At 33.0% G+C, this 22902-nt stretch overlaps 1 protein-coding gene across 2 annotated transcripts in view; it reads left to right on the top strand.

The window, feature by feature from the left end:
* The window catches only part of XRCC4 (X-ray repair cross complementing 4), a 196017-nt gene that overhangs the window by 58794 nt on the left and 114321 nt on the right, over positions 1-22902 (top strand). For both annotated transcript variants that reach the window (XM_069492305.1, XM_069492306.1), the window contains exons 3-5: positions 8389-8555; positions 15806-15958; positions 17065-17171. In XM_069492305.1, the coding sequence (XP_069348406.1) occupies positions 8389-8555; positions 15806-15958; positions 17065-17171 (427 nt within the window). The remainder of the gene's footprint in view (positions 1-8388; positions 8556-15805; positions 15959-17064; positions 17172-22902) is intronic.

A 22902-nucleotide genomic window follows, 5' to 3' on the forward strand; every position in this document is an offset into this window, starting at 1 on the left:
ATATTTTATCATTCAACTTAAATTAGGGATTTAAAGATACTTGGTATTTTTATGATTTTTTTATAAGGATCACTAGTTTTCAGTTTATTAGCTTATGATAAGTGATAATGGAATTATAGTTAACACAAATTTTTTGTTTCTTGACTGGGTGAGGTGGCTAACGTCTGTAATCCTAGTACTCTGGGAGGCCAAGGCGGGAGGATTGCTTGAGGGTTAGGAGTTCAAGACCAGCCTGAGCAAGAGCAAGACCCCTTCTCTGCAGAAAAATGGAAAAATTAGCTGGGCACGGTGGCGGGTGCCTGTAGTCCCAGCTACTCAGAAGGCTGGGGCAAGAGGATGGCTTCAGCTCAGGAATTTGAGGTTGCAGTGAGCTGTGATGGTACCACTACATTCTAGCCAGGGCAACAGGGAGACTCTTGTCTAAAAAAAAAAAAAAAATTGTTTCTTAAAGTATCTATCAGTGTAATGCCTTTTAATCAATCATGCTATTCCCTCAAATAATTACAATTCAGTGCTTCTTTTTTGGTGGTGGTGGGGTGGAGATTGGCCTAAGTATCTGACATTTTTAAATGGGAAAGAATCAGAATTTTATAGTCAAAAAAAGAAGATTTTACTCTTTGAATTTAAGTTTCCTAGAGAATGCTATGAGAGACCTGACTAATTGTTACTAAACAGGGTAAGCTAGTTTACATTCAGAAAAAAATTATTTATGATATTTCATACTATATTCTATTAAGTTATATTTCCTAAGTATCCCATAGCATGATATTTTATCATATTATTTCTTTTGTCCAGTGTTTGCTTACTCACTGTTTCTGTGAGCAACAGAATCCATGCAACAGCAAACAGTGATCCCAGCCCCAGTGAGATTTTTCTGTCATAGACACTCTGGAATGCTACTGTGTTAAAGTAATCAACCATTTTTAAAAGGCAAATCAAAGTTAAACTGACTGAAGAGAGTGTAGTTTTTGGGGCCCTTAGGCGTTATTTCTGTTGTGGCTTATTTGCACAGTCCTTCATGCAATCTTTAGATATTGTTCACAAATCTCCTACAGAGGTTATAATTACTTTTTCAGGACCTCATTACAAATAGATGTCAATACTGGGATTCTAATGTACAGATTTCTAAGGTTCCCATATACCATACAATTGTTTTGACATTACCAAGGGATCAAAAAAATAATAAGGACTGAGTAGACACTTACATTTATATTTGTACTTACACATCATTTGATAGTGTTAGCTGCAGTATAGGGTGTCTGATTCAAAATTAAGGAATGGGAAACTTAACCAAAGTAGATTAGATGAAAAACATAATGGTCCTGAATGGAGGGAAATCAGTATTACTTTGTAATTCATATTAGAAGTAAATTAATTCCTTTCAAAACAATTTGAAAATTAATATAATTCCTAGCATTAAAAAAAAACATTTACTAACATAGGACTGGTATGCAAAAAGCTGTACAAAAATTTTTGCTGTATACAACTTAATGAGTTTGGAGAGATATATACACCTGTGAAACCAGTGGGTTTTTTTTTTTTTAATTGTATTCTGTTTATTTTTTGTTTTGGATTCATCTGAAATTCATAGTCAAAATTTCATGGGACATTCTTGGCAAAAGTAGGTAATGAAATTTTAAAAAAAGAATTATGTGATGGAACTTAATAAAACATAAAGCTATGGCAATTAAAAGAGCATGCTACTGGTAAAGGGGTAAAAACTAATGAGAGTTAATAGGAAACTCAAGAACCTCCTTAAATATGCATAAATATTTAATTTTTAACAAAGCTGGTATTTCACATCAGTAGGGAGAGAATAGATTCCTAAATAACTGGTGAGGAAATACTGGTTATATGTATTTGGAGAAAGAAATTAAAAAACGAAAATATAGGTGAATAGTTACTTTCTCTCATAGACAAAGACCTTAAAAGGAAATTATTTTTAGATTTAACTCCTTTAAAATATAAATGCCCCACAAGTAATATTGCCAAACTGAAAAAATACTTGTAGCATTTATGACAAAGTAGTCAGTCACTTAGTTAACATTTTTTGAACTCCCTTTATGAGCATGTGGCATATATTTGCAGTAGGGAAGGGAGACAACAAACATTTGTAAATATGATGATTTCAGATAATCACAACTGCTATCATGATTATGAAACATTATTTCCCAATACTCGTACTATTGTTTCTTTTTAGTACTGTTTGGAGGATTCTAGAATGTTAAATTCTAATCTTCTTACTGTGGCCACAAAGTCCTACATGATTTAGCCCCCCGTCTACCTTTCCAATCTCATCTCCTCTGTTTTCACCCTCAGTTTTTCTTGTCTCATACCGGCCTTTTATTCCTAGAACTCATCATTCTAGGCATTTTTACTTCGGCCTAGATTCAGATCTTCCTATAGCTATCACCTTTTCATCCTTTAAGTGTTTGTTCCAATATCACTTATTTATTTAGCAAGGACTTGTTCCCTGATGACTATATCTCAAGTGGTTCTACCCTATTCACTATCACATTACCCACTTTATTTTCCTCATCCAACATAAAATTATCTGAAATTACCATTTGATCATTGTGCATCATCAACTCCCTCTGTTGAAATATAAACTCCAAGAGAATAGATACATTTTTTTCTTATTATTCATAGCATTCTCCAAGGCCTAGCACATAGTACATCCTCAAAAAGTCTGATAAATGAATGAATGAATACATCCTATTTCACTATTTAAGAATGAGGCTACCAATATGAGTGATATATAGCCCCTGTTCCTTTGCAGCTTTTAGCTCAGTAAAAAAAATTAATAATAAAAATAAAAAATAAAAATATATATATATATATTAAATACCATGTTGCTATGAGAGACCTCTCTACTCACTCACCAGACCACACAAGTATAACTGAATGAATGGTGACTGTCTAGTAGAAAATATAGGGAGGAGCTAGTTTATTGTGAGTGAAGGGGATGGACAGTAAGTCATGTATTGGCATTGGAAGTTTGAGGTTTATGTAGTACATCCTGGTGGCACCAATCCAAAAAGGAGTTAAATATGTATATAGATCTGGTGCTTAAGAAAGGCCCCACCTAGATTTGACAGTTTTAATTTTATGTTTCATGATGAAAGCTGTGATTATGAATAACCCTATGAAACTCCATAGAATAAAAGGAGAAGAGGACCAAGGGATCATTCCAGAAAGCATTACTGATAACATCTGGGTAATGAGAAGATATGATTAGATAAGTATGATGAAATTTGAACGAGTGTCATGAAATCCAAGGAAATCTGTATTTCTTTTTCAGTACCTAATACCAAAAATAAAGTAGCAGGCAAATAACAGGCAACTCCTCCCTTCTCCCTGCCAAAATACAGTTATAAGAAAAGCCTTCTCGTTCTTCGAGTTCATATAAAGTTTAATTTTTCATTATTAATTATAACACCTAGTTAGGCCAAAATATATCCCCTAGATATCACTATATTTTCCATGAACCAAAAGAGTCATCATCTCTATTTTAAGACAGTAATGGGGTGAATAGTTATACTCCTTCCAAGTAAAGTAACTTCTGAGATTTTTTACCACATAGACTTTTGGATTTTTTCCTCTCAAGGATTCTTTGATTCCCACTATGATTTTTGTAATTATGAAGACCTAAATTAGAATTTTCATATGATATTTAAAATATTAAAACATATAACAAATCTTTAAAATGCTAATAATTTCTAGCACCATAGTTGTAAGTCAACATACTTTTCACATTTAGATTATTGCATTTTGATTTTAAGAACCATATAGGATCTACAATACACAGAGTCATGTAGTATAACGTATCACATAGTTAGGTAATGTGATGCTTCCTGATTTGTTCTTTTTACTTAAAATTGCTCATGCTATTTGGGCTCTTTTTTGGTTCCAAGTGAAGTTTAGGATTACTTTTTCTAGATCTGTGAGATAGAATGCTGGTTTTTTGATGGAAATTTCATTGAATCTTGAGGCTTTGAGGTGATGGGTGAAAGGATGTGGCATTTAATCTTAGACTTGAAGGATTGACAGATGGACAGATAGCCAAAATAAATAAAGCCCTGGCCAAAGAAAATGGATAAGTTTTCTGAAATTGAGAATTTTAAATGCAGACTAAATTCAAAATGTTAAAATTATTTGTTTTACCAGCTGTAATGACAATCCTTAGGAGTCAATTAGTGCAGCCCACTATGATTATTGTTAATATTTAAAAAGTCAATTGTTCTCAACTTTTTTATATAGAACAATGAAGACATGGCTGAAAATTTTAAAAGATTATAGACTGAATAATGTACTTAGCACAGGTCTATGTAGTTTGAATTCTCAATAAGATCGAGAACTTACTGCAAAAAGAAACCTTTTTTGTTCATGTCTCTAACCGAAGAGATATGCTCTCAAAATGTCTTTAATTTGTGGTTTCTGACTCTGCTCTACCATTTGAAGTCATGATTTTATATTGTAGATTATTTTGAAAGGACAGAGCTAATAAAGAACAGCTGTGCTAATGGCCCCACATGTCAAAAAAGAAACTAGAGTGAAAAAATTAAAAATTGATGCAACATTACAATATAGCTTTTGTGCGAATTTTCCAGCTTTAAAAATGATACTTAAGTTACCACTTTTCTGGCCGGGCGTGGTGGCTCACGCCTGTAATCCTAGCACTCTGGGAGGCCGAGGCGGGTGGATTGCTCAAGGTCAGAAGTTCGAGACCAGCCTGACCAACAGCGAGACCCCGTCTCTACTAAAAATAGAAAGAAATTATCTGGCCAACTAAAATATATATAGAAAAAATTAGCCGGGCATGGTGGCACATGCCTGTAGTCCCAGCTACCCGGGAGGCTGAGGCAGTAGGATTGCTTAAGCCCAGGAGTTTGAGGTTGCTGTGAGCTAGGCTGACGCCACGGCACTCACTGTAGCCCGGGCAACAAAGCGAGACTCTGTCTCAAAAAAAAAAAAAAAAAAAAAAGTTACCACTTTTCTTTTGTTGAGGGACAGTGTAAGGATGCACTGGATGTAGAGGTAGAGCACAGAAATATGTTATGCCCTTCAATTCATTAACTCTGATATGAGGCTCTTATTGAAGTCTGGTGCATACAGGCACGTAGTCCCTTGCATCTGTAATAGTGTGGACAGGCTGGAACAGCAGCAGCGAAGTGAAAGAGTGCTTCCAACAGTGCCTCCGAAGCATGCATATAGAGGCAGAAGGCTCCAGCAGAGTCACTCTCATACATTTGAGAATTAAAAAAAGAAAGTTTAATCTGACAATTTCAAATAAAATCCTTTTCTTCAGTTGAGTTTCTAGATACTTCTAGTTTATTTTTATTGTTTGGACTAACAAATATTTGTACCTATTAAAGAACTAAAACCGATGAAAATAATTAGGAAAAAAAATAACAAAAAATAATTGCCTACTATTAAGAAGAAATGACATTTTAAGTTTATTTATAATGAATAGCTAAAAAAAAGATTCAAGAATTCTTTTGGAATTTTGCGTAAATATGTTTGCATTATATTTTGAAAGTTGTTATTAGTGATTTAGAATTAGTTCCTTCTTTGTCATCTAAGATAGTGTAGAGGGCTAGACTTGTGTTTATCTCTGCATTTGTATTTTAGTGATTACTTTATTCAGGATCAAGGTGTGGTATGAATTCTTTATCCATTTGACATTTTGAAACTTTCAAGTGATGTAAAACTCTTTCTTTCTAAAAATGTCCATCTTTGTCAAAGCTGCCTGACAATTGTGATAATGAGAGAATACGAAATCACTTTATGGGTTCATGTGTTGCTGATAATGTAATCTGTTGTCTAAAAATAAAATAAGCTTAATTTTTCTCCTGCTTTGTGTCAACTCGAAAAAGTAGTATTATATAGGTGACCTTTGTCTTTAACTTTGTATGTGTTATATTTAGAGAAGCTTCAAAAGGTAAATGTTCAAATTTACTTTCAGTTTATTTATTCTTTATATAGATAAAACTTTCTTATTTAAACTTATATGCTTGTTAAATGGACTCATGTTTCATTATATGAGAAAACTGCAAATGCTTTTGAGTGTTTGATTCTAAGTGTAAGAGAAATAAATAAATCAGATGTGACAAATAGCTTGAAATAATTTCAGTTGAATAAATTTTTTATAATTCTTCCAAGTCCTTTTTGTTACGTATTGCATAAATTGTTTAATTTATGAGTCTAATGCAACCGAGCATATGCAGTGAAATAAAATTTTTCTTTAACTGGTTTTCCTTTTGTTAAGAGATAAGAAGAGGTGAGATAAAACAAATGAAAGGATTAAACAGACATTATAACCTGTTTGGATTTCAATTAAAAAAACCTCATATACAAATACCTACACAATTTCTTTGTGGCTAGAAGAGAAATATTCAATCTTCTAAAATGTGTTTATAATGTCAAAGAATATAAATATCTGTGATTTTCCTTTACATTTTCAGCAAATATAAATAAATATTTCTCAACCTAGAAATGGTCAGTATTTGAGCCTTTTGGCAGGGTGTCTGTAATGTTAAATGATCTTCTACCCATGTTTTCTATCTGAAGATTTACAGTAAATTAGCAAATTATAATTCACCCAGAGAAATTAACTTCCTGGTATTATACATTCAAATAATACTAAATTAAAGGAATTAACTGAAATGATTTGTAAAATGCCACAATGCATTTCTAGTTTAGTGACTTCCAGTTTTATTTATAAACTGCCTGATAGGGATTTGTCTCAGAATCCTTAACCACTGTTAAATATTTCTCAATCTATTTATAACATATTTATAGAAATATTCTTTTAAAAGCAATACCTTTTGAAAATGTTCTTATTGGATAAATGGCGTAATAGAAATTTGTGACCTAGAAAGCAAAAATCAAAAACCCAAAACAAGCAAACAAAAAACCCCTCAGTTTTACTCTTTTGCTACTCACTCAATGCTACTGGAATCTTTCTTCAGAATTAAGTGTAGACTCTCAACCTAATTCTTACCCTCACTAGTTGTCTAGTTAGGATACCTTCTTATATCAAGAAACAGCATAACAGCCTAGCATAACAGGATCTTGACTTTATCCCTTCAATAGTTTGGATGACTACTCTGAACCTCAATGTACTAATCTATAATATGGATATAATAATATTTCCTTTATGGTGAAAATTAGATGAGTTTATATTTGTGTTATGCTTGAATTACACTTCTACCACAAGATGTGGTAGCTTTATAATAATAATTATTATTTGTTTATTTTATTATCTGCTACAACAATTCTAATTTTAATATTAAGGATAATTATAATTATTACTAATCATTGTATTTCAGCATCTTTATCAGACAGATGGCGAGTACTTGTGTTACCTTCAAAATTCTATAACTAGGCCGGGCGCGGTGGCTCACGCCTGTAATCCTAGCACTCTGGGAGGCCGAGGTGGGCGGATCGTTTGAGCTCAGGAGTTCGAGACCAGCCTGAGCAAGAGCGAGACCCCATCTCTACTAAAAAAAGAAAGAAATTATATGGACAGCTAAAAATATATATAGAAAAAAAAAAAAAATTAGCCGGGCATGGTGGTGCATGCCTGTAGTCCCAGCTACTCGGGAGGCTGAGACAGGAGGATCACTTGAGCTCAGGAGTTTGAGGTTGCTGTGAGCTAGGCTAACGCCATGGCACTCACTCTAGCCTGGGCAACAGAGTGAGACTCTGTCTCAAAAAAAAAAAAAAAAAAAAAAAAATTCTATAACTAAAACTGTCTTATACTATTTTATTTTATAGTGCCCCCTAATAGAGGAATTAAAATATTTTTAAGAGTCTTACTTATATGCAACAGTATTCAATCTTGGCACTTAACTTTATTATTGGTAATTTATAATAATAAATTATAGTCTTTAGATAAAGGAATAATTACCATGTGGTTATCAGTTTCCTAAAACTCTACGTTTCACTTAGTTATTACCAAAATTTTGATCTTTCTTCAGTAAGAGGTTATATTCACTTATTTCATTTTACGATTTGTATTAACAGAAATTAGAGTTAAAAATGCTTATGTATAATTCTTTTTTTAATTCTGAGCAGACACTTAAAATTAGGCTTGAGCAACCACATGGTATATGCTGTATGGTATTTATATTGCTTTATTTTCTGCTAGGAGGTGGGATAAGGACTTACCACTTATAAAAATTATTCTTAGACTATATGTTGATTTGTATGATAAACAGTAGTAAGAAACTTTAGGAAGTAGCCCACGGTTTTTTGTTCGCTGTATTTGTACCTGGTAAATGCACTGTTTTAAATCTTACCTTTTTTCTCCCTCAGAAGAAATTATGTATATTTAAAATTGGACTGCTGAATCTTGAAAATATCCATGTTTTCCTTTCATTTTAGTTCAGACTTGGTTCCTTCAACCTAGAGAAAGTTGAAAGCCCAGCTGAGGTCATTAGAGAACTTATTTGTTACTGCCTGGACACCATCGCAGAAAATCAAGCCAAAAATGAGCACCTGCAAAAAGAAAATGAAAGGCTTCTGAGAGATTGGAATGATGTTCAAGGACGGTGTGTACACAATGTGCTTACATTATAAAAATGTTGAGCTCTCTTTGTATTGTTGTAGTTTTAAGTTATTAATTTGTTAATTTATGATATATGTAGAGTCACATATATTTAAAATAAAATCTGTTATAAATTATACCTTTACTTAATATGATTAAACCAAATTGTTATTCACTATTATAGGTAACACTTTTATGTCATTAGTATGTGGTGGCACCAACAAACTTAAAAGTGACAAGGAGTAATTAGGCATTGAAGATCAGAGCCCATTAATATTAATCAAAAAATTATGTAGTAGATATTTATAAGGATTAATTAAACTCAAATTATAGGATTAATAATAAATAAAAAAGACATGAAATATAAATAAGCATAACTGATTCCTTATTTGGAATCAGTGAATGGCAACTATTCAAATGATACACATTTTGGCTTCTAATACATGCTTATTTCTACCAATTGATTGAAAATTCATACTATGAGCATTTTTGAAAGATGAGGTAATTATGACTACTGGATAAGACGTTGGAAGCCTTTTATTTTCCTAGCTTTGCTTCTTATTAATACTTTTTAAATGATGAAGAAAAAAGCATTTTCAATTACAAACTTTCTTGACTAAGTTATAATCTAGGCTAGCCCAGTGTGTAACCTGTATTGCTGTATTATGTAAAAGATATTTTAAGGAAATAAAATATATGTTGTGAACGTTTATATCCCTATAGAGACATATATAATATGTACATGTTTGTACAATATATGTGTGTGTCCATACATGTATATAGAGAAAGCAATGTCTGAAATAATTATGTGTAACATATATGATAGTGATAATAATTATTATTGCATCTAGTACATCCAGTAGATTTTGCAATCATTCATTCAAACAAATAGCTCTAAAGCATAGAAACACTTAAATATTTACAGTCTTTTTATAGCAACCATTGTGATTGCTCTATGTGGCCATTAGTAAGTAAATGGAGGAGTACATGAAAAATAGTGAAAGGTTTTACCATTATCAATATGTGCATGTGAAAATGAGGCTGACTAAAGAAATTATTTTTCTCTACATTGCATTATATTTGTTGATGCAAGACATGTAAAATGAAATTCCTAATACCTGGTTATATTTGACCTCAGTTATTATGTTAAGAAAGTATTTAGTTTGTTATCACTTAGCTCTAAATTAATTTTATCTCCAATTATATATATAAAACTCCCTATAAATAATATAAAAATAGTGTGACCAAACCAAAACTCTGTAAGAATTAGAAACCATACAAAAAATAAGTTTATTTTTTTCTTTGACTTTTGTTTCCTTCATTTTAGTATGAATCAGTATTAACCGTGCTACAAAGCATTTTTTTGGACTGATATCTGTAGTTTGGCTGTATTTTCCTATTTTATGTATGAAATAAATCAAATTAAAGAAGATGTGCTGTGGTCGTGATAAGCCATTATATTTAAAACTCAGAATACCCTCAAGATGATAGGAAATTTGATCCACAAATTGCCTACAAAAATGCAGACTGGTACTTGGTACTTGAACAAATTGCTTTAAAATGTCTGCCAGAGGTTGAAAGAGGTATTATCTCATCAGTATTCAACACCACTCTCATAGAATTGAAAGCAGCAGGGAAGGAAGATGAGACATTGGAGACAAATGCACCCTGTGCTGTAAAACAGTGTGTGTGAGGGGCACATAAAATATGTGATTCACAGATGCTTGATTTGCTATTTCTTAACTATCCAGAAAGTGCTTTTGTCTTATTGTGGCAGGAGATGTCCTGTTTGATCAAAAGCACATTCATGTATCCTGTCACCTGCCTTATGATGATCCAGCTATTCTTTTTTTGTTAATACTAGATCAGACGTTTTCTTCAGGGGCTGAGGTTGTGTGCCATTAGGGTGGCCCTACAAACTGAAAGGAAAGAGAATCCACTCCAGAAAATTCTAGGCTCTTGGTTGTATTCCAGATGTTAGATTAGTAGCTTTATGTATTTCCCAAATTTTGTTTCTCCCCCTTCAGAAAAGAGAGGGGCCACTTAAAGGAGCCGTAAATACATCTTGGTCATGGCCAAGCAGCATTTTCTTAGTGTTCCCTCAGTAGAGCATGGAAAATAGCAAAGGATTTGCAGCTCCAGTTTCCATAAGGCAGTAGTACTAATTAGAGAGTCATTAGGGAGATTGGAAATAGGACATGAGGGACATAGAAAGTAGAGAATCATTAGAGTTGGTGCCATGATGTTCAGTCTGGCCACAGTTCAGTTTTCAGGGCAACCTCTAATTATACTTGTGTCAGTGTCCATTCAAGATCCAATCGTTTCTTCTCTATCACTGTTCCAGACTTTATGGAGGGATGGGAGTGGTGTTAGAAAGGGGAAAGTATGGGATGAGAATTCCCCTATAAGCTAAGGTAGATGGTCCTGAAATATATTTTATATATGTATGTATAGGATATTATATGAGTAAAAATCAACCATGTACCCATGTGCTTATTAACATGGAAAATGTTTATGATATATTAAGGGGAGACTTGTGCATTACTAAAAATATGAACAATATTCCATTGTTTGCAAAATATATATTTACATATAAGATATCTAGAAGGAGAAAATTAAATGTTAATAGTAAATGTCTGGAATTGTGGATCAAATTTTCCTTTACTTTTTGGTGGTATTTTTGCATGTATTTTGTTCTTTAATTAGGTATCACTTTTATGATCAAAGTCAACTATAAAGTGATTTCCATTTGATATTATAGCAGGGAATAAACAAAGCTTGAGTGAGAAATTATACTATGAGTAAAAAGAGTGAGATTTAATGTGTAGGCTTTTAACATACCTGTTTGCTCTTATTTTTTAGTGTTTGTTTAATAATTGTGGTTTGGGCTCTATTTTGAAGTGGCATTACTGGATTAATTTAATTTTGTGTAGTTTAGATAAAGAAGGAAACATTAGAAAATTTGTATGTGAATCCTTAGTGCTAAATTTATTTCACTGGGTTTTTCCACTTAATTCCAAATCACAACTTTCAAGTTTCCTGTTACTGAATAGGTCTTTTGTTTATACTCAGACTTCAATTTAGAAATTCTCTGGCTTTATTCTGAGTTATAGTTATTAAACCAATAATTGGAGGCTTATTTCAGTGAATTAGGTTTGACACTCACAGAATCATTAGAATAGAAGACCTTGAACGCTCTTCTACTTCATCTCTCTGCCTTCAAGATAGAATTACATTATATCCGGATGAATTCAATCTAATTTTTAAAGATCTCAAGAGATATCTTCATCTCCCCTTGGTAACCCATTACAGTGTTTAAGAACAGTCACAGTCAGAAAAGTCTTCCTTCTATGTATTGGTAATCTGAATCCTTCATGGTACAGTTGAAGGCCATTTCCTCTTGTTCTGTTGTCAGAAAGGATGAGGAACAGCTGTTCACACCATCTTCTTCGGTGCTTAAAGGCTTATTAAATCTTTTTACTACTGCTTTCTTTGCCAGTTCTTTTTAGCTTTCTTTGTCCTCTCAGCTCTATTCAGATTTTCTTTTGCTATACAACCCTGACCTGGATATAAATTTGGCAAGTACTGTTTATTAATGTAAGGTTTATGGTACTGTTTCTAAGTACCATATGTTCACATTTATTTATCAATTGTTTTATTTGGGGTGTTATTTCTGCATGAAATTGTTTTGTTTTTGCTCCTATTTATGTTATTGTTTTTGACGTGTTACTCTTAGATTGTTTTCCCACCCAGAAATATTTTATTTTGAATATTCAGTGTTTTTCCGTATTTAGTTTTTATCCTTTACATTTTTTTAAATTAATATTTAATATCCTTTGGTCCAAGATCCTAGATACCTCAGTCCTAGGTTACTAATTAGACTTAGTATTATGTTGTCCTAGTCATTATTGAAAGGATGATGTGCCATTAGGCCTTTCCTGTTTGAGTTTATTTATGGCTTCATCAGTGTGAGCTTTGTCTTGGGGGTGATCCTTGGACTAGTTGTGGTGTGATCTAGTTGTATGTTGGATTTCTTTTATGTCACTAGACGTGGCAGTGAATCTCATGTTTCTCCTCCACTAAATGGTCTCACCTAATAGGCTTGGCAGGAAGAAAGTAATATGAAAGGCATAGAAACACTATAATGTTATAGGAGAGGATTGGCATTAAAAATGAGGTGGGGATGATGCCATGTACCTCTTAGTTACTGAATATTGAATAGAAGAACAGCATTTTCTGAGTCTGTTGAAAAATTAGGAGTAAATTCACATCATGCGACTATTAACAGTGATACTTTGTCCCAGCCAAACCCCACCCCCCAGCTTTTCTAGAAAGTGTTATCCGGTTTGATTATCAGAAGTTTGGTTGCAACAAAATTCAAAAGTATTCCTAAAACTAAGCAAGGCTAACTCACATGATACCATTTAGTCTATTGACTTTGTTTCCCTATCATAGAAATGATGTTAACTTTGATAATGTAGTCCTGATACTGGCTATTGAGGTTAACAATATTCTTTAGGCAAATTATAGGATATTTTATTTTGATATTTGTTTTTAATTTTAATATGTTATATTTAATGTTAATTTTAATAAAATTTTGGGAATTGATAGTTAAGTGCACATAATCTTTCAGTCAAGAATTACTGAAGTGACTTATATGGAAATCAAATATAGATTTAAACCAGATAAATTACTAATTGGTTATTATTTCTAAAATTTTATAAGAAGGTATGATATTATACAAGATTTTTGTATATTTTTATGTATTGGTTTTTACTTTGCATATGTTTGAATTATTTTAGTATTACTCAAGTATTTTAATAGTATATATGTTATATTCATCTTTTTAAAATTTTTGTCATTGTGTTACATTAGAAAATATTACAGGAAGATGAGAATGTTATGCTTACATAACACTTTGCATCTGAAATATAAATGCAATGACTGCTTAAGATAAGCCATCAATATTGGTATCTCGTTTTCAATTTTGGCTCTATTTTTTTCCACATCTTTTAGTGTACTTCTTTTCAAAGTCCTTTGTTTGATGAAGGGAATACTGTTAGATTAATATTATTTGCCAGAAAGTTTTTTTAAAAGCTGAAGGTAAAATATATTACTGTCATAATGGTGAATAGTTGTTAAATGGGTGAAAAAATATAATATTCAGAATCACTGGTTTTCCGTTTTCTTATAAGATACCCATTTTAGCCTTTATGCTTGGCCACTGTCTTTTGGAGGAGAGCCATAGTCAGTCATGGCACCCAGCCATAATGGAATGATCCTGAAGTCCCACTTTCTATATGGAATGGCAGTGGCCCATGGCCACATGTTTCAACCAACTGGCCAGGAAGATTCCCTTATGCAAAGCTGGGCAAGCAAAAGGCCTGCTGCACCACTCTGTGCCCTGCATCTAGACCCATCTGGCCCATAGTAAGATGGCCCCAGTGAGGTATCATACTAAAGTTCAAGGTGGCAGGGCCTTCCGTGTAGAAGAGTTAAGGGTGGCCAGCATCCACAAGAACATAGCCTACACCATCAACATTTCTGTGGATCCAAGGATGTGGAACAAATCCATTGAGTCCCTGCGGGTCAATGTGCAGCAGCTGAAGGAATACTGCTGGAAACTCATCCTCTTCCCCAGGAAGCTCTCAGCCTCCAAGAAGGGAGACAGCCCTGCTGAAGAACTCAAATTGGCCACCCAGCTGACAGGCCAATAATGCCCCTATGGAATATCTACAAGGTGAAAACCAGAATCATCACCAAGAAGGAGGAGAACTTCCAGACTGCTGGCACCAATGCTCAGCTCTTTTGCCTCTGGGCAAAAAGGAACAAGAAACTTCAGAACAGGATGTTGAAAAGAAGTCCTCATCCACTGTTAAGGACTTGTGATAAATAAGCAGTAAAAATGGAAAAAACAACAACAAAAAAATGTCCATCTTAACTCTTTCATTTATCTAACAAATCCCTACTAGACACCAAATGCCAAACACTATTCTAGGCACTGAGGATAAAGCAGCCAATAAAACACACATACTGTCTGCCCTCATGGAGATCACAGCCTTAGTAAAGACTATACTGTAAGAATTTGCTCTAACTGGTCCCAGAGAATATATTGCCATATGTTCTTTTTCATCCTATGAGAGGACCTAATTCTCTACATCTCTAGACAGATAGTTGTTTAAAGTATAAGGGCGCATATATGAAAGGTATCAAATGTTAACATTTTTGTTTCTAATTATTTCACTGAAATATATATATGTGTATATTATATATACACACACATAGGTTACTACTAATACATACATATGTGTATGTATACATGTAATATGAAAATACTACGGCACCTATGTGAAACAACAGTATGGTAAAAAGAAACTAGGCAGAACTAGACTACATTTAAAAGAATACATGAAATAATATGGACGTGAATCTATAAAATAAGGGTTTATTCATGGTATATGTGTATGTACATATCAAGTATATAAAACTTCTGCTAGTTTTCTTTCTTTACTTTATAAATCTCTTAGAAGATTAAAATAAAATACAATCCCTTATTAGCTCATTTGAGCAGTGCAGGGAGAATTATAAGCAATAGAGAATTTTGTATGTTTTGCCTTACATATCTAAAATTGAAGATATTTAGTGTTTCACAATTGCTTTTTCATTAATCTCTCCTTGGATATATAAAGTGGATCTTTTCATTCATTATATATGTATGTATGTGTTTCTATGTGCATTTGTATGTATGTTTGTAGTGCTAGGTTACAAGCATATAACTGGGTAAGTAATGTGGTGCTGGTGGAGCAGTTCATAGTCTAGTAAGGCAATCAAACAGGTTAGGTATATCATTTATCAGAAAACAAGATTGTTGTTGCTATTATAATATTAACACAATACTGAAGAAACAGAGGCTACATTTACTGTTTGAAATGTCTCCCATAAATAAACATTCTTTTGTAAATAAGTCATAGACATGAATTACATTTAAGCATTTAGATTTTTAATACTTTATTTGTATCAGTTATCAATTTCCATCCTTAGTACATAAATTACTAACATTATTCCCAATAATTTCTAATTATTTATTTGTCTATATAAAACTTTTAAGTCATTGGAAGTTTATATAAAAATGATTTTTAATTGTATTCTCCATGAAAAGTTTTCCTGAAATCTTCTTGAGTATTAGACTGAATAATGTCAAGGCTAAGAAGAACTGTGTGATTTATTTGTTTATTTATTTATTTACTTTTTAAGATTTGAAAAATGTGTGAGTGCTAAGGAAGCTTTGGAGACAGATCTTTATAAACGATTTATTCTGGTGTTGAATGAGAAGAAAACAAAGATCAGAAGCTTACAAAAATTGTTAAATGAAGTTCAAGAACAGGAAAAGAACACTGAACATGAAAGGTATTTTGGCCTTCCTGTTTTTGAGTGACAGATGCATAAATTTAAGTGGAATTTCTTCCTAAACTTTGTGAAAGTTAGGTGCCAACATTTTAGTGATATGAGGTCATTCAGTAGTGTGTGGTTGGATGCTCTGGCTATTAGGGATTCCGTGGGCTAAAGAATTCTCAACATGATCACTCCATGTCTGTTAAACTCTCTTACCTACACTTACGTTGTAAAACTGGCATGAGGCTTTTCTAAATATTGTTTAATTCTTAGACATCACTAAGAAATATATTAATTTAAAAACCTTTCATCTCCTGCAAAACTACAGAGTTGGACACACATTTGTAATCTTAATATCTAAGAAGTGGCTACCTTTAGAATCAAGTGTCTAATGTTAAATTCCAGGGAGAATTTATTTTATCTGATTGCGATCATCTGCCTCATCCTTCTGTCAAGTGTTCTCTGAAAATGAATGTATATTTGATTTTTAAGGAAGAATTGTAGGTGACAGTTGGCTGCTATGGCTTTCAACAACTATAATTTTTCAGGCATTAGCAAATATAGGTTAGGGTCTGTTGCTCTGACTCTTAGAGGAAGCACAGGTTTATCAATGATGTAGTATAAAAAACATAACATTTGATGTCTACTCGTCCTAATCCAGGTGCTGGTCTGGCACTGATATCTACTAATTTATAGCTTTGGACAAGTCACTTTATCCTCATAATAAGGGTAAAGGTAGCCATCTCAGGGTTTGGGGAAGATCAAAGGAAATACAGAGCTACTTTAAGATTAGTAAAATGCTAAACACTCTGTGACCCACAGAGATAATTTGGTAGAATAGCATTTTGATAGAATAATAATAAGTGATAAGAAACTGATGATTTAAGATTAATTATAGTGAACACTAAATATTCAGATTATTAGGTAAAAGAGACATTTGTTCTTAAGAGAGTTAATATGTAGTTTTTAAAGGGGCTTCATCTAAATCATATATATTTAAATATATGTTGTCTATTTAAACTCTTTCTCCAGGAATATGTTCTATAATTACCTGCTGGTGAATTTGATGCCTCGCCAGGGGTGAACCATTGATTTATAATTCTTCCTTTCTCTGTTTCTAGGGAATCTGCAACCTGTTCTGAAATGACTGCTGACCGAGATGCAATCTATGATGAAAGCACTGATGAGGACAGTGAAAACCAGTTTGATCCCTCTGTGTTGGCTCCAGGTAAGAGAAATACATCTATCTCCTTTGTTGAATATCCCACTTGGGTTTATTACTCTAATGTAAAAAAAATCACAATGAAAAGTGGTGTGAAAAATGTATTCTACAAAAATTCTTTAGGATTTTTAGTTTAAAATGTCAAATACTTTATATTAAATATTAATATTTGTTGTAAAATGCAGCAATTCGTTATCAACAGCAAAGCAAGCAAGCCTGCATACACACATAATTCAAGGTGTACTATTCCTTGTTAAGCAAGGACACATAAGCAATAAGGAAGATATGCCATATGCTAAATATCATCAGCGCAAAGCTGGTTGCTTTCAACATTTGAGATCTTATCTAGCTAAAGTTATAGATGGGACACTGCAGCAGGGTGACCCAGAATGCTTTAGATTATCCTGAGGTTGAAGCCTTCTCTCACTCTTCAGAAAAAGGATTGCAGGGGGGCGAAATGTAACAGAGGAAAAGAGAAAGGAAAAGTTTGAAGTACTTGAGGCTTTTTTAGTCCCTTATATCGACCACCTGGCAAATATTAACCCATGGATAATTTTTCTAGAGTTTTATGCATTTCCTAGGAGCAGTCAGTGGAAACAGGATCCCCTGAAATCATTTTTATACTTAGATGGTTTTGCTCTAAACCCAATATTATCAGAAATAAATGTTTGTTTCATTTATTTAGAAAATATTTTTGAGTGCCTATTATGTACCAGGCAGCTTTCTATGCAATAAAGAGCAAAATACAAAAATCTGTGCCATTATGGGGCTTAAATTCTAGTCAAGGAAACAGATGAAAACAAGATGAATAAATATAAAGTATGTTAGGTTGATAAGTGCTAGAGAGAAAAATAAATCAGGAAAAGATGATAGAAATATCAGAGTGGGAATAGGGATAAGGGTTATGATTTTAGCTAGGGTACCATAAAAGGCCTCAGTGAGAAGGTTGCAAGCCTGTCTGGGGGAAGAGCATGCCAGGCAGAAAAACCACTAAGTACAAAGTCCCTGATGGACTTAAGCAATAGCACAAAGGGCAATATGGATGGACTGGAAATAAGATTGGGAGAATTTGGAGATGAGATCAGAGAGATAATAGGACTACATCACATGTAGGGCCTTGTAGGCCATTATAAGAACTTCACCTTTTACTTTGAGTTAGATTGGAAACTATTGGAGGGTTTTAAACAGTCAAGTGACATAATCTGACTTAAATTTTAACAGGATTTGTCTGGCTGTTGTGTTGAGAATAGTCTACAGGATGATAGGTGCAGGACATAACATATGGGAAGTTAGTTCAACAACTGAGTGAAGGATGAGGGTGGCTCTGACCAGAGTGATAGTGAAGGTGATAAGCAATGAGAAGATTCTAGATATGTTTAGCGGCAGCTGAATTTGCTGAGGAAGTGGGTATGGCCAAAGAAAACTGAGTGAAGAAGACTGAGAGGGAGCAGCCAGGAGGTGAGAGGCAATACTGTAAGTGGAAGTCAAGTGGTATCTTGGAAGGCAAGTGAAGTGAAGTATTTTGAGGAGTAGACAGTGATCAGCTGAGTTGAATGCTGCTAATGGGGCAAGGGAGATGAGGATTGAGGGCTGATTGATGGATTTAGCAAAACGTTATTGAGGATCTTAATATGACATCTTCAGTGGGATGTTGAGGATAGGAGAGAATCGGAGGTTCAAAAGAGAGTGAGACGAGAGAATTGGAAATGAGATAGCAAATATAGGCAACACTTGCAAGTTTCACTGTAAAGAAAAGGAAAGACATGAGGCAGCAGGTGGAGGGGGTAGTGGGGTGAAAAGGAATATTTTTGTTTTTGTTTTAGGATGAAGGAAAGAATATGTTTGCATAGTGATGAGAGGGAAAAAGGACAGAGGGAAAAAACACCAAGTCAGTAGACAGAGGAAGAATTGCTGTAATACTATCTCTAAGTAGATAAGAGGATGAGATCCAATGGACAAGTAGCAGATTAGTTTAGCTAGGAGCCTGGTAACTTCCAATAATGACCCAAGAAAGAGTGAAATACATGTACAAAGATACAGGAAAACAATTAATTTCAGTCATGGAAACTTACTGATATTGATTAAATTAGCCGATTGATCTGATTCTAAATGGATTTGAATTGGATCACATATATGCACTTTGGCATATGGAAATTAATTTTTTTCATTAATGTTCCATTTAAAATGAAATCATTGTCTAATAATCGAATGTAATAAAAATCTCACAAAGCAAGAGAATCTGCACTCTTTCCAATTTAAACTGTCAGAATTTTTATTAAACACAATGGGCTTTGGTTGTGTTCTTTATTCAAGGAGCCTCACCACCATTTGAAGTAGATGAAAATTATTGTTGAAGAGACAATATATGGTTCAATATAGGTATATGAGAATGGGGTCCGTTATGTGTTCAGTCTGTTTTAAGCAAAACTTTAAGCTATAATTGTACTATTTTTGATTTGGCAAAAATTCTCTCTTCAAAAATATTTAGTTTATTTCATATTCTTCATATATTTAAGTGTCATCATTTCTTTAACTCATATCTAGTTCACTACATATTTGATTCATAGGTCTTTGGTTTAGGTTTTTTTTCTTTGCACTTAACTTTTGGTAAGTTTTTGATATCAACAATTAAGAGTATTTTTGTTAGAAGTTTTACCTATTATTTTCCTTCTGCTTCAGTAAGAAATATTCAGGAAAGTGGTATTTGCTAAGATAAAAAATAAATCTCAGAGCTAAAATGCTTAACACTGAATTAAGAACTAGATTTCACAGATCTGAGAAAAACATTGTATATTTAAAACAACAAAACATTCCCCCTTATACCAACTTCCACAATTAATTCTTTTACAGTGATAAAATATAGTTTTAGTCCATGGTGTATTATCTTTTTTTTTTCTTTATTTGAGGAAAGCTTTGTGTTTTTGGTACTTTATGTGGTAGTATTATGTGTTTAAGGCAGAGCCGTGAGAATTTCTTCCTGAACTTATTCTACCACCTTGATCTTAGAATACAAGTAAATATGTGAGTTTATTTTAGATATTGTAGTTTCATGTGAGGTTTCCCAACAATAGGAATAAGAGGAAGAGAGATTGATGGGAATTAATACATTTGCTCTATCTTTCAGAAAACCATTTCTTTAAGGGGCTAAATATTTAATTTGGTAGTAATTTTTATTATGTAAGTGAATTTTCGTCATTAATTACTAAAATGCCCAAATTTCCTCATGAGTTGTTTATATTATTACTCCATTTCTGACTGATAAAAGAGGTTTAGTAAGATCAAGATCATTTAGTGATTCTACCATATTCATTCAAGAAAGAGGTCTGCTTACGTTTATGCATATAGCCTGAAGTAGAGTAGGGATATTACAGTTTGAAGCAAATTGACTGGTAGCATTTTATGAATAAGCAATTGATTTTATTGCTTTTTTCCAAAGTTTAATTGTTATAATTCTTGAGGAAATAACTAATAAACTACAACATGCTTGTATGTACTACACTATAATATATAGCATGATAAATCTCTAAAATACTCATTAACAATTTATTGGCTAAAAGGAGATCCCCCAAAGTATTCTGAAACTTGAACATCACAGTCAGTACCATCCCACGCTGCATTTTATATTTTTCTGTAGCAAGATTTAGTTTCCCTATGTCTTGAATTTTAGAATGTCCAGATAGGTAGTAATGGTATTACTGACTTTATTTCTTAAACTAAGGCCCTAGAGTTAATAGACATTTCAATTTGTTTCAGATTAAGGTTATGATAGATAAGATAGTTGCTATGGTCTCTATTTATAGCTCAACACCTAGATTACAAAGGAGGAGGGATCACTTTCACCCTCATCTATTTGGTAGTAACTCTTTGTGGCTTTAAGGATTTCCTGGTTAGTCTGGACTCCCTCTGCCTCTAAAGAGAGAATGTGTGTGTTTGTGTGTGTGTGTGTGTGTGTGTGTGTGTGTGTTTAATTCAATGGAAACCTGTTACATTATTATAGATACTGTGAAACAACTTTCTCTACAGGAAATTCTCTGTTTCTTTTAATCCAAATCAAGGTTACACATGATGTCCCTATCTGGGCAGAGATGTCAAGTTAAACTAGGTCCACTGAGTAACAGAACCTCACCCAAATATATAGACATATAAGCACCATGATGTATAGCATGAGAGCCAAAACTTGCAATACTGCACCCGACTGGCCTTTCATTTACTCTGACGATATCAGATAGAACCTAGAAAACAATTTATCATTGTGTAATTTTTATATATTATTCTGAACCATTTTGATGCGATAATAATAGTAGAATTATATGTGAAATAATTTTTTAAATATACATTAATAGTCTTAAGAATTATAGCCATTATTATGAAATATTTCTTAGTCTCACCATAATTTAAAAAGTATACAACTATTTAGTGGAAAAACTGGATTATTTCATAGAGATAGGATCTTTCTTATGAAACATTTTGTAAAGTTATGCTTAATTGGCTCATAATTAGCCATCACAAGAGGAACTATTTTAATACTTCACTAATTATTTTAATAAATAATATATCAAAATTATAATTACTTCTATTAATAGAAATTGATAATATTTCTTATAGTCAGGGAATAATTAAATCAGCCTTACTAAAAGTACAAATAAGAAATATATTTTTCTAGAACATTTTACCCTACTTAATTTCATATTAAAGGTACACAGCCACAAAAAACAAATAAAATAAGCTTTCTTATACTTTTTTGCATAATTATTTGCTCAAGATTTAGCACATTAGTTTAATTAATCCTCCTTCTTAACTAACAGGAAGGTCCCTGTATAACTGCTATCAGTAATTTAGGCTTTTACTTAGTTGGTAGGCTTCCTGAAAGGAAGTGTGATTATAGAATAGCCTTTTTGAAAATAAATGAATGGCTATGTCAAACAGTTGATGAATACTGATATAGTAGCTTTAAAAAATAGAACAGAATCCAAAATTTTAAGTATCAAAGGGCTTGTTGCTTCAAACAGTGAATGTCTACTCACAGAGGGGATAACAACATGTACTGCCAAAGAGATTACTCAGAAACTCAGCTTTGGAATTACAGATTATGCTCTTAATCTTATCCAGCTAGTTTATCATAGGCACATTTATTTGTAAGTTCTAAATAAAAGGCTTGATTTAGTAAAACCTATCACCAAACTGAAAAAGCAATTTAAGTGTATTTCCTAGCAATAGTGGGCTTTTATATGTAAGCATTGTTGCTAGGAATGACATTATATGCTTTAGAAATCTGGATTTCATGTAGTTATAGGTCTTGTAGTTCAAACCCATCAGTTTTCTAATGACGGAACAGAGGCCTAGAGAGGTTAAATACACATTACTCGTAGTCACACAGGAGAGAAGAACGAGGGAATCTAAGGACCCATGTATGACTGTGATTGTGGGTTTAATTGAGTGTTTATACCTAAGAAATGCAAAAGGTAGTACACTGTTTTTTTGATTCATTGTAGTAAAACTGATTTAAGAATGCCTGAATCATTTATTAGCTTGTCTTAGGAAAGCGAAGCTAAACATTTTCATTGGCCCTCTAAAAGAGCAAAGCATGACCAAGTCGAGACAAAAGGTGGTGTGAATACAGTAACAATCCCTAAATCAGCTGAATGTGTATAATGTACACATGGAGGATTCTTGTCTCTCTGTGACTGTGACAGGGATCTCTACCACAAAGAGCATATCTGGTCCCTTGAACCAATTC

This window comes from Eulemur rufifrons, chromosome 17 (genome assembly GCF_041146395.1).
Source record: "Eulemur rufifrons isolate Redbay chromosome 17, OSU_ERuf_1, whole genome shotgun sequence".
NCBI classification, from domain to species: domain Eukaryota; kingdom Metazoa; phylum Chordata; class Mammalia; order Primates; family Lemuridae; genus Eulemur; species Eulemur rufifrons.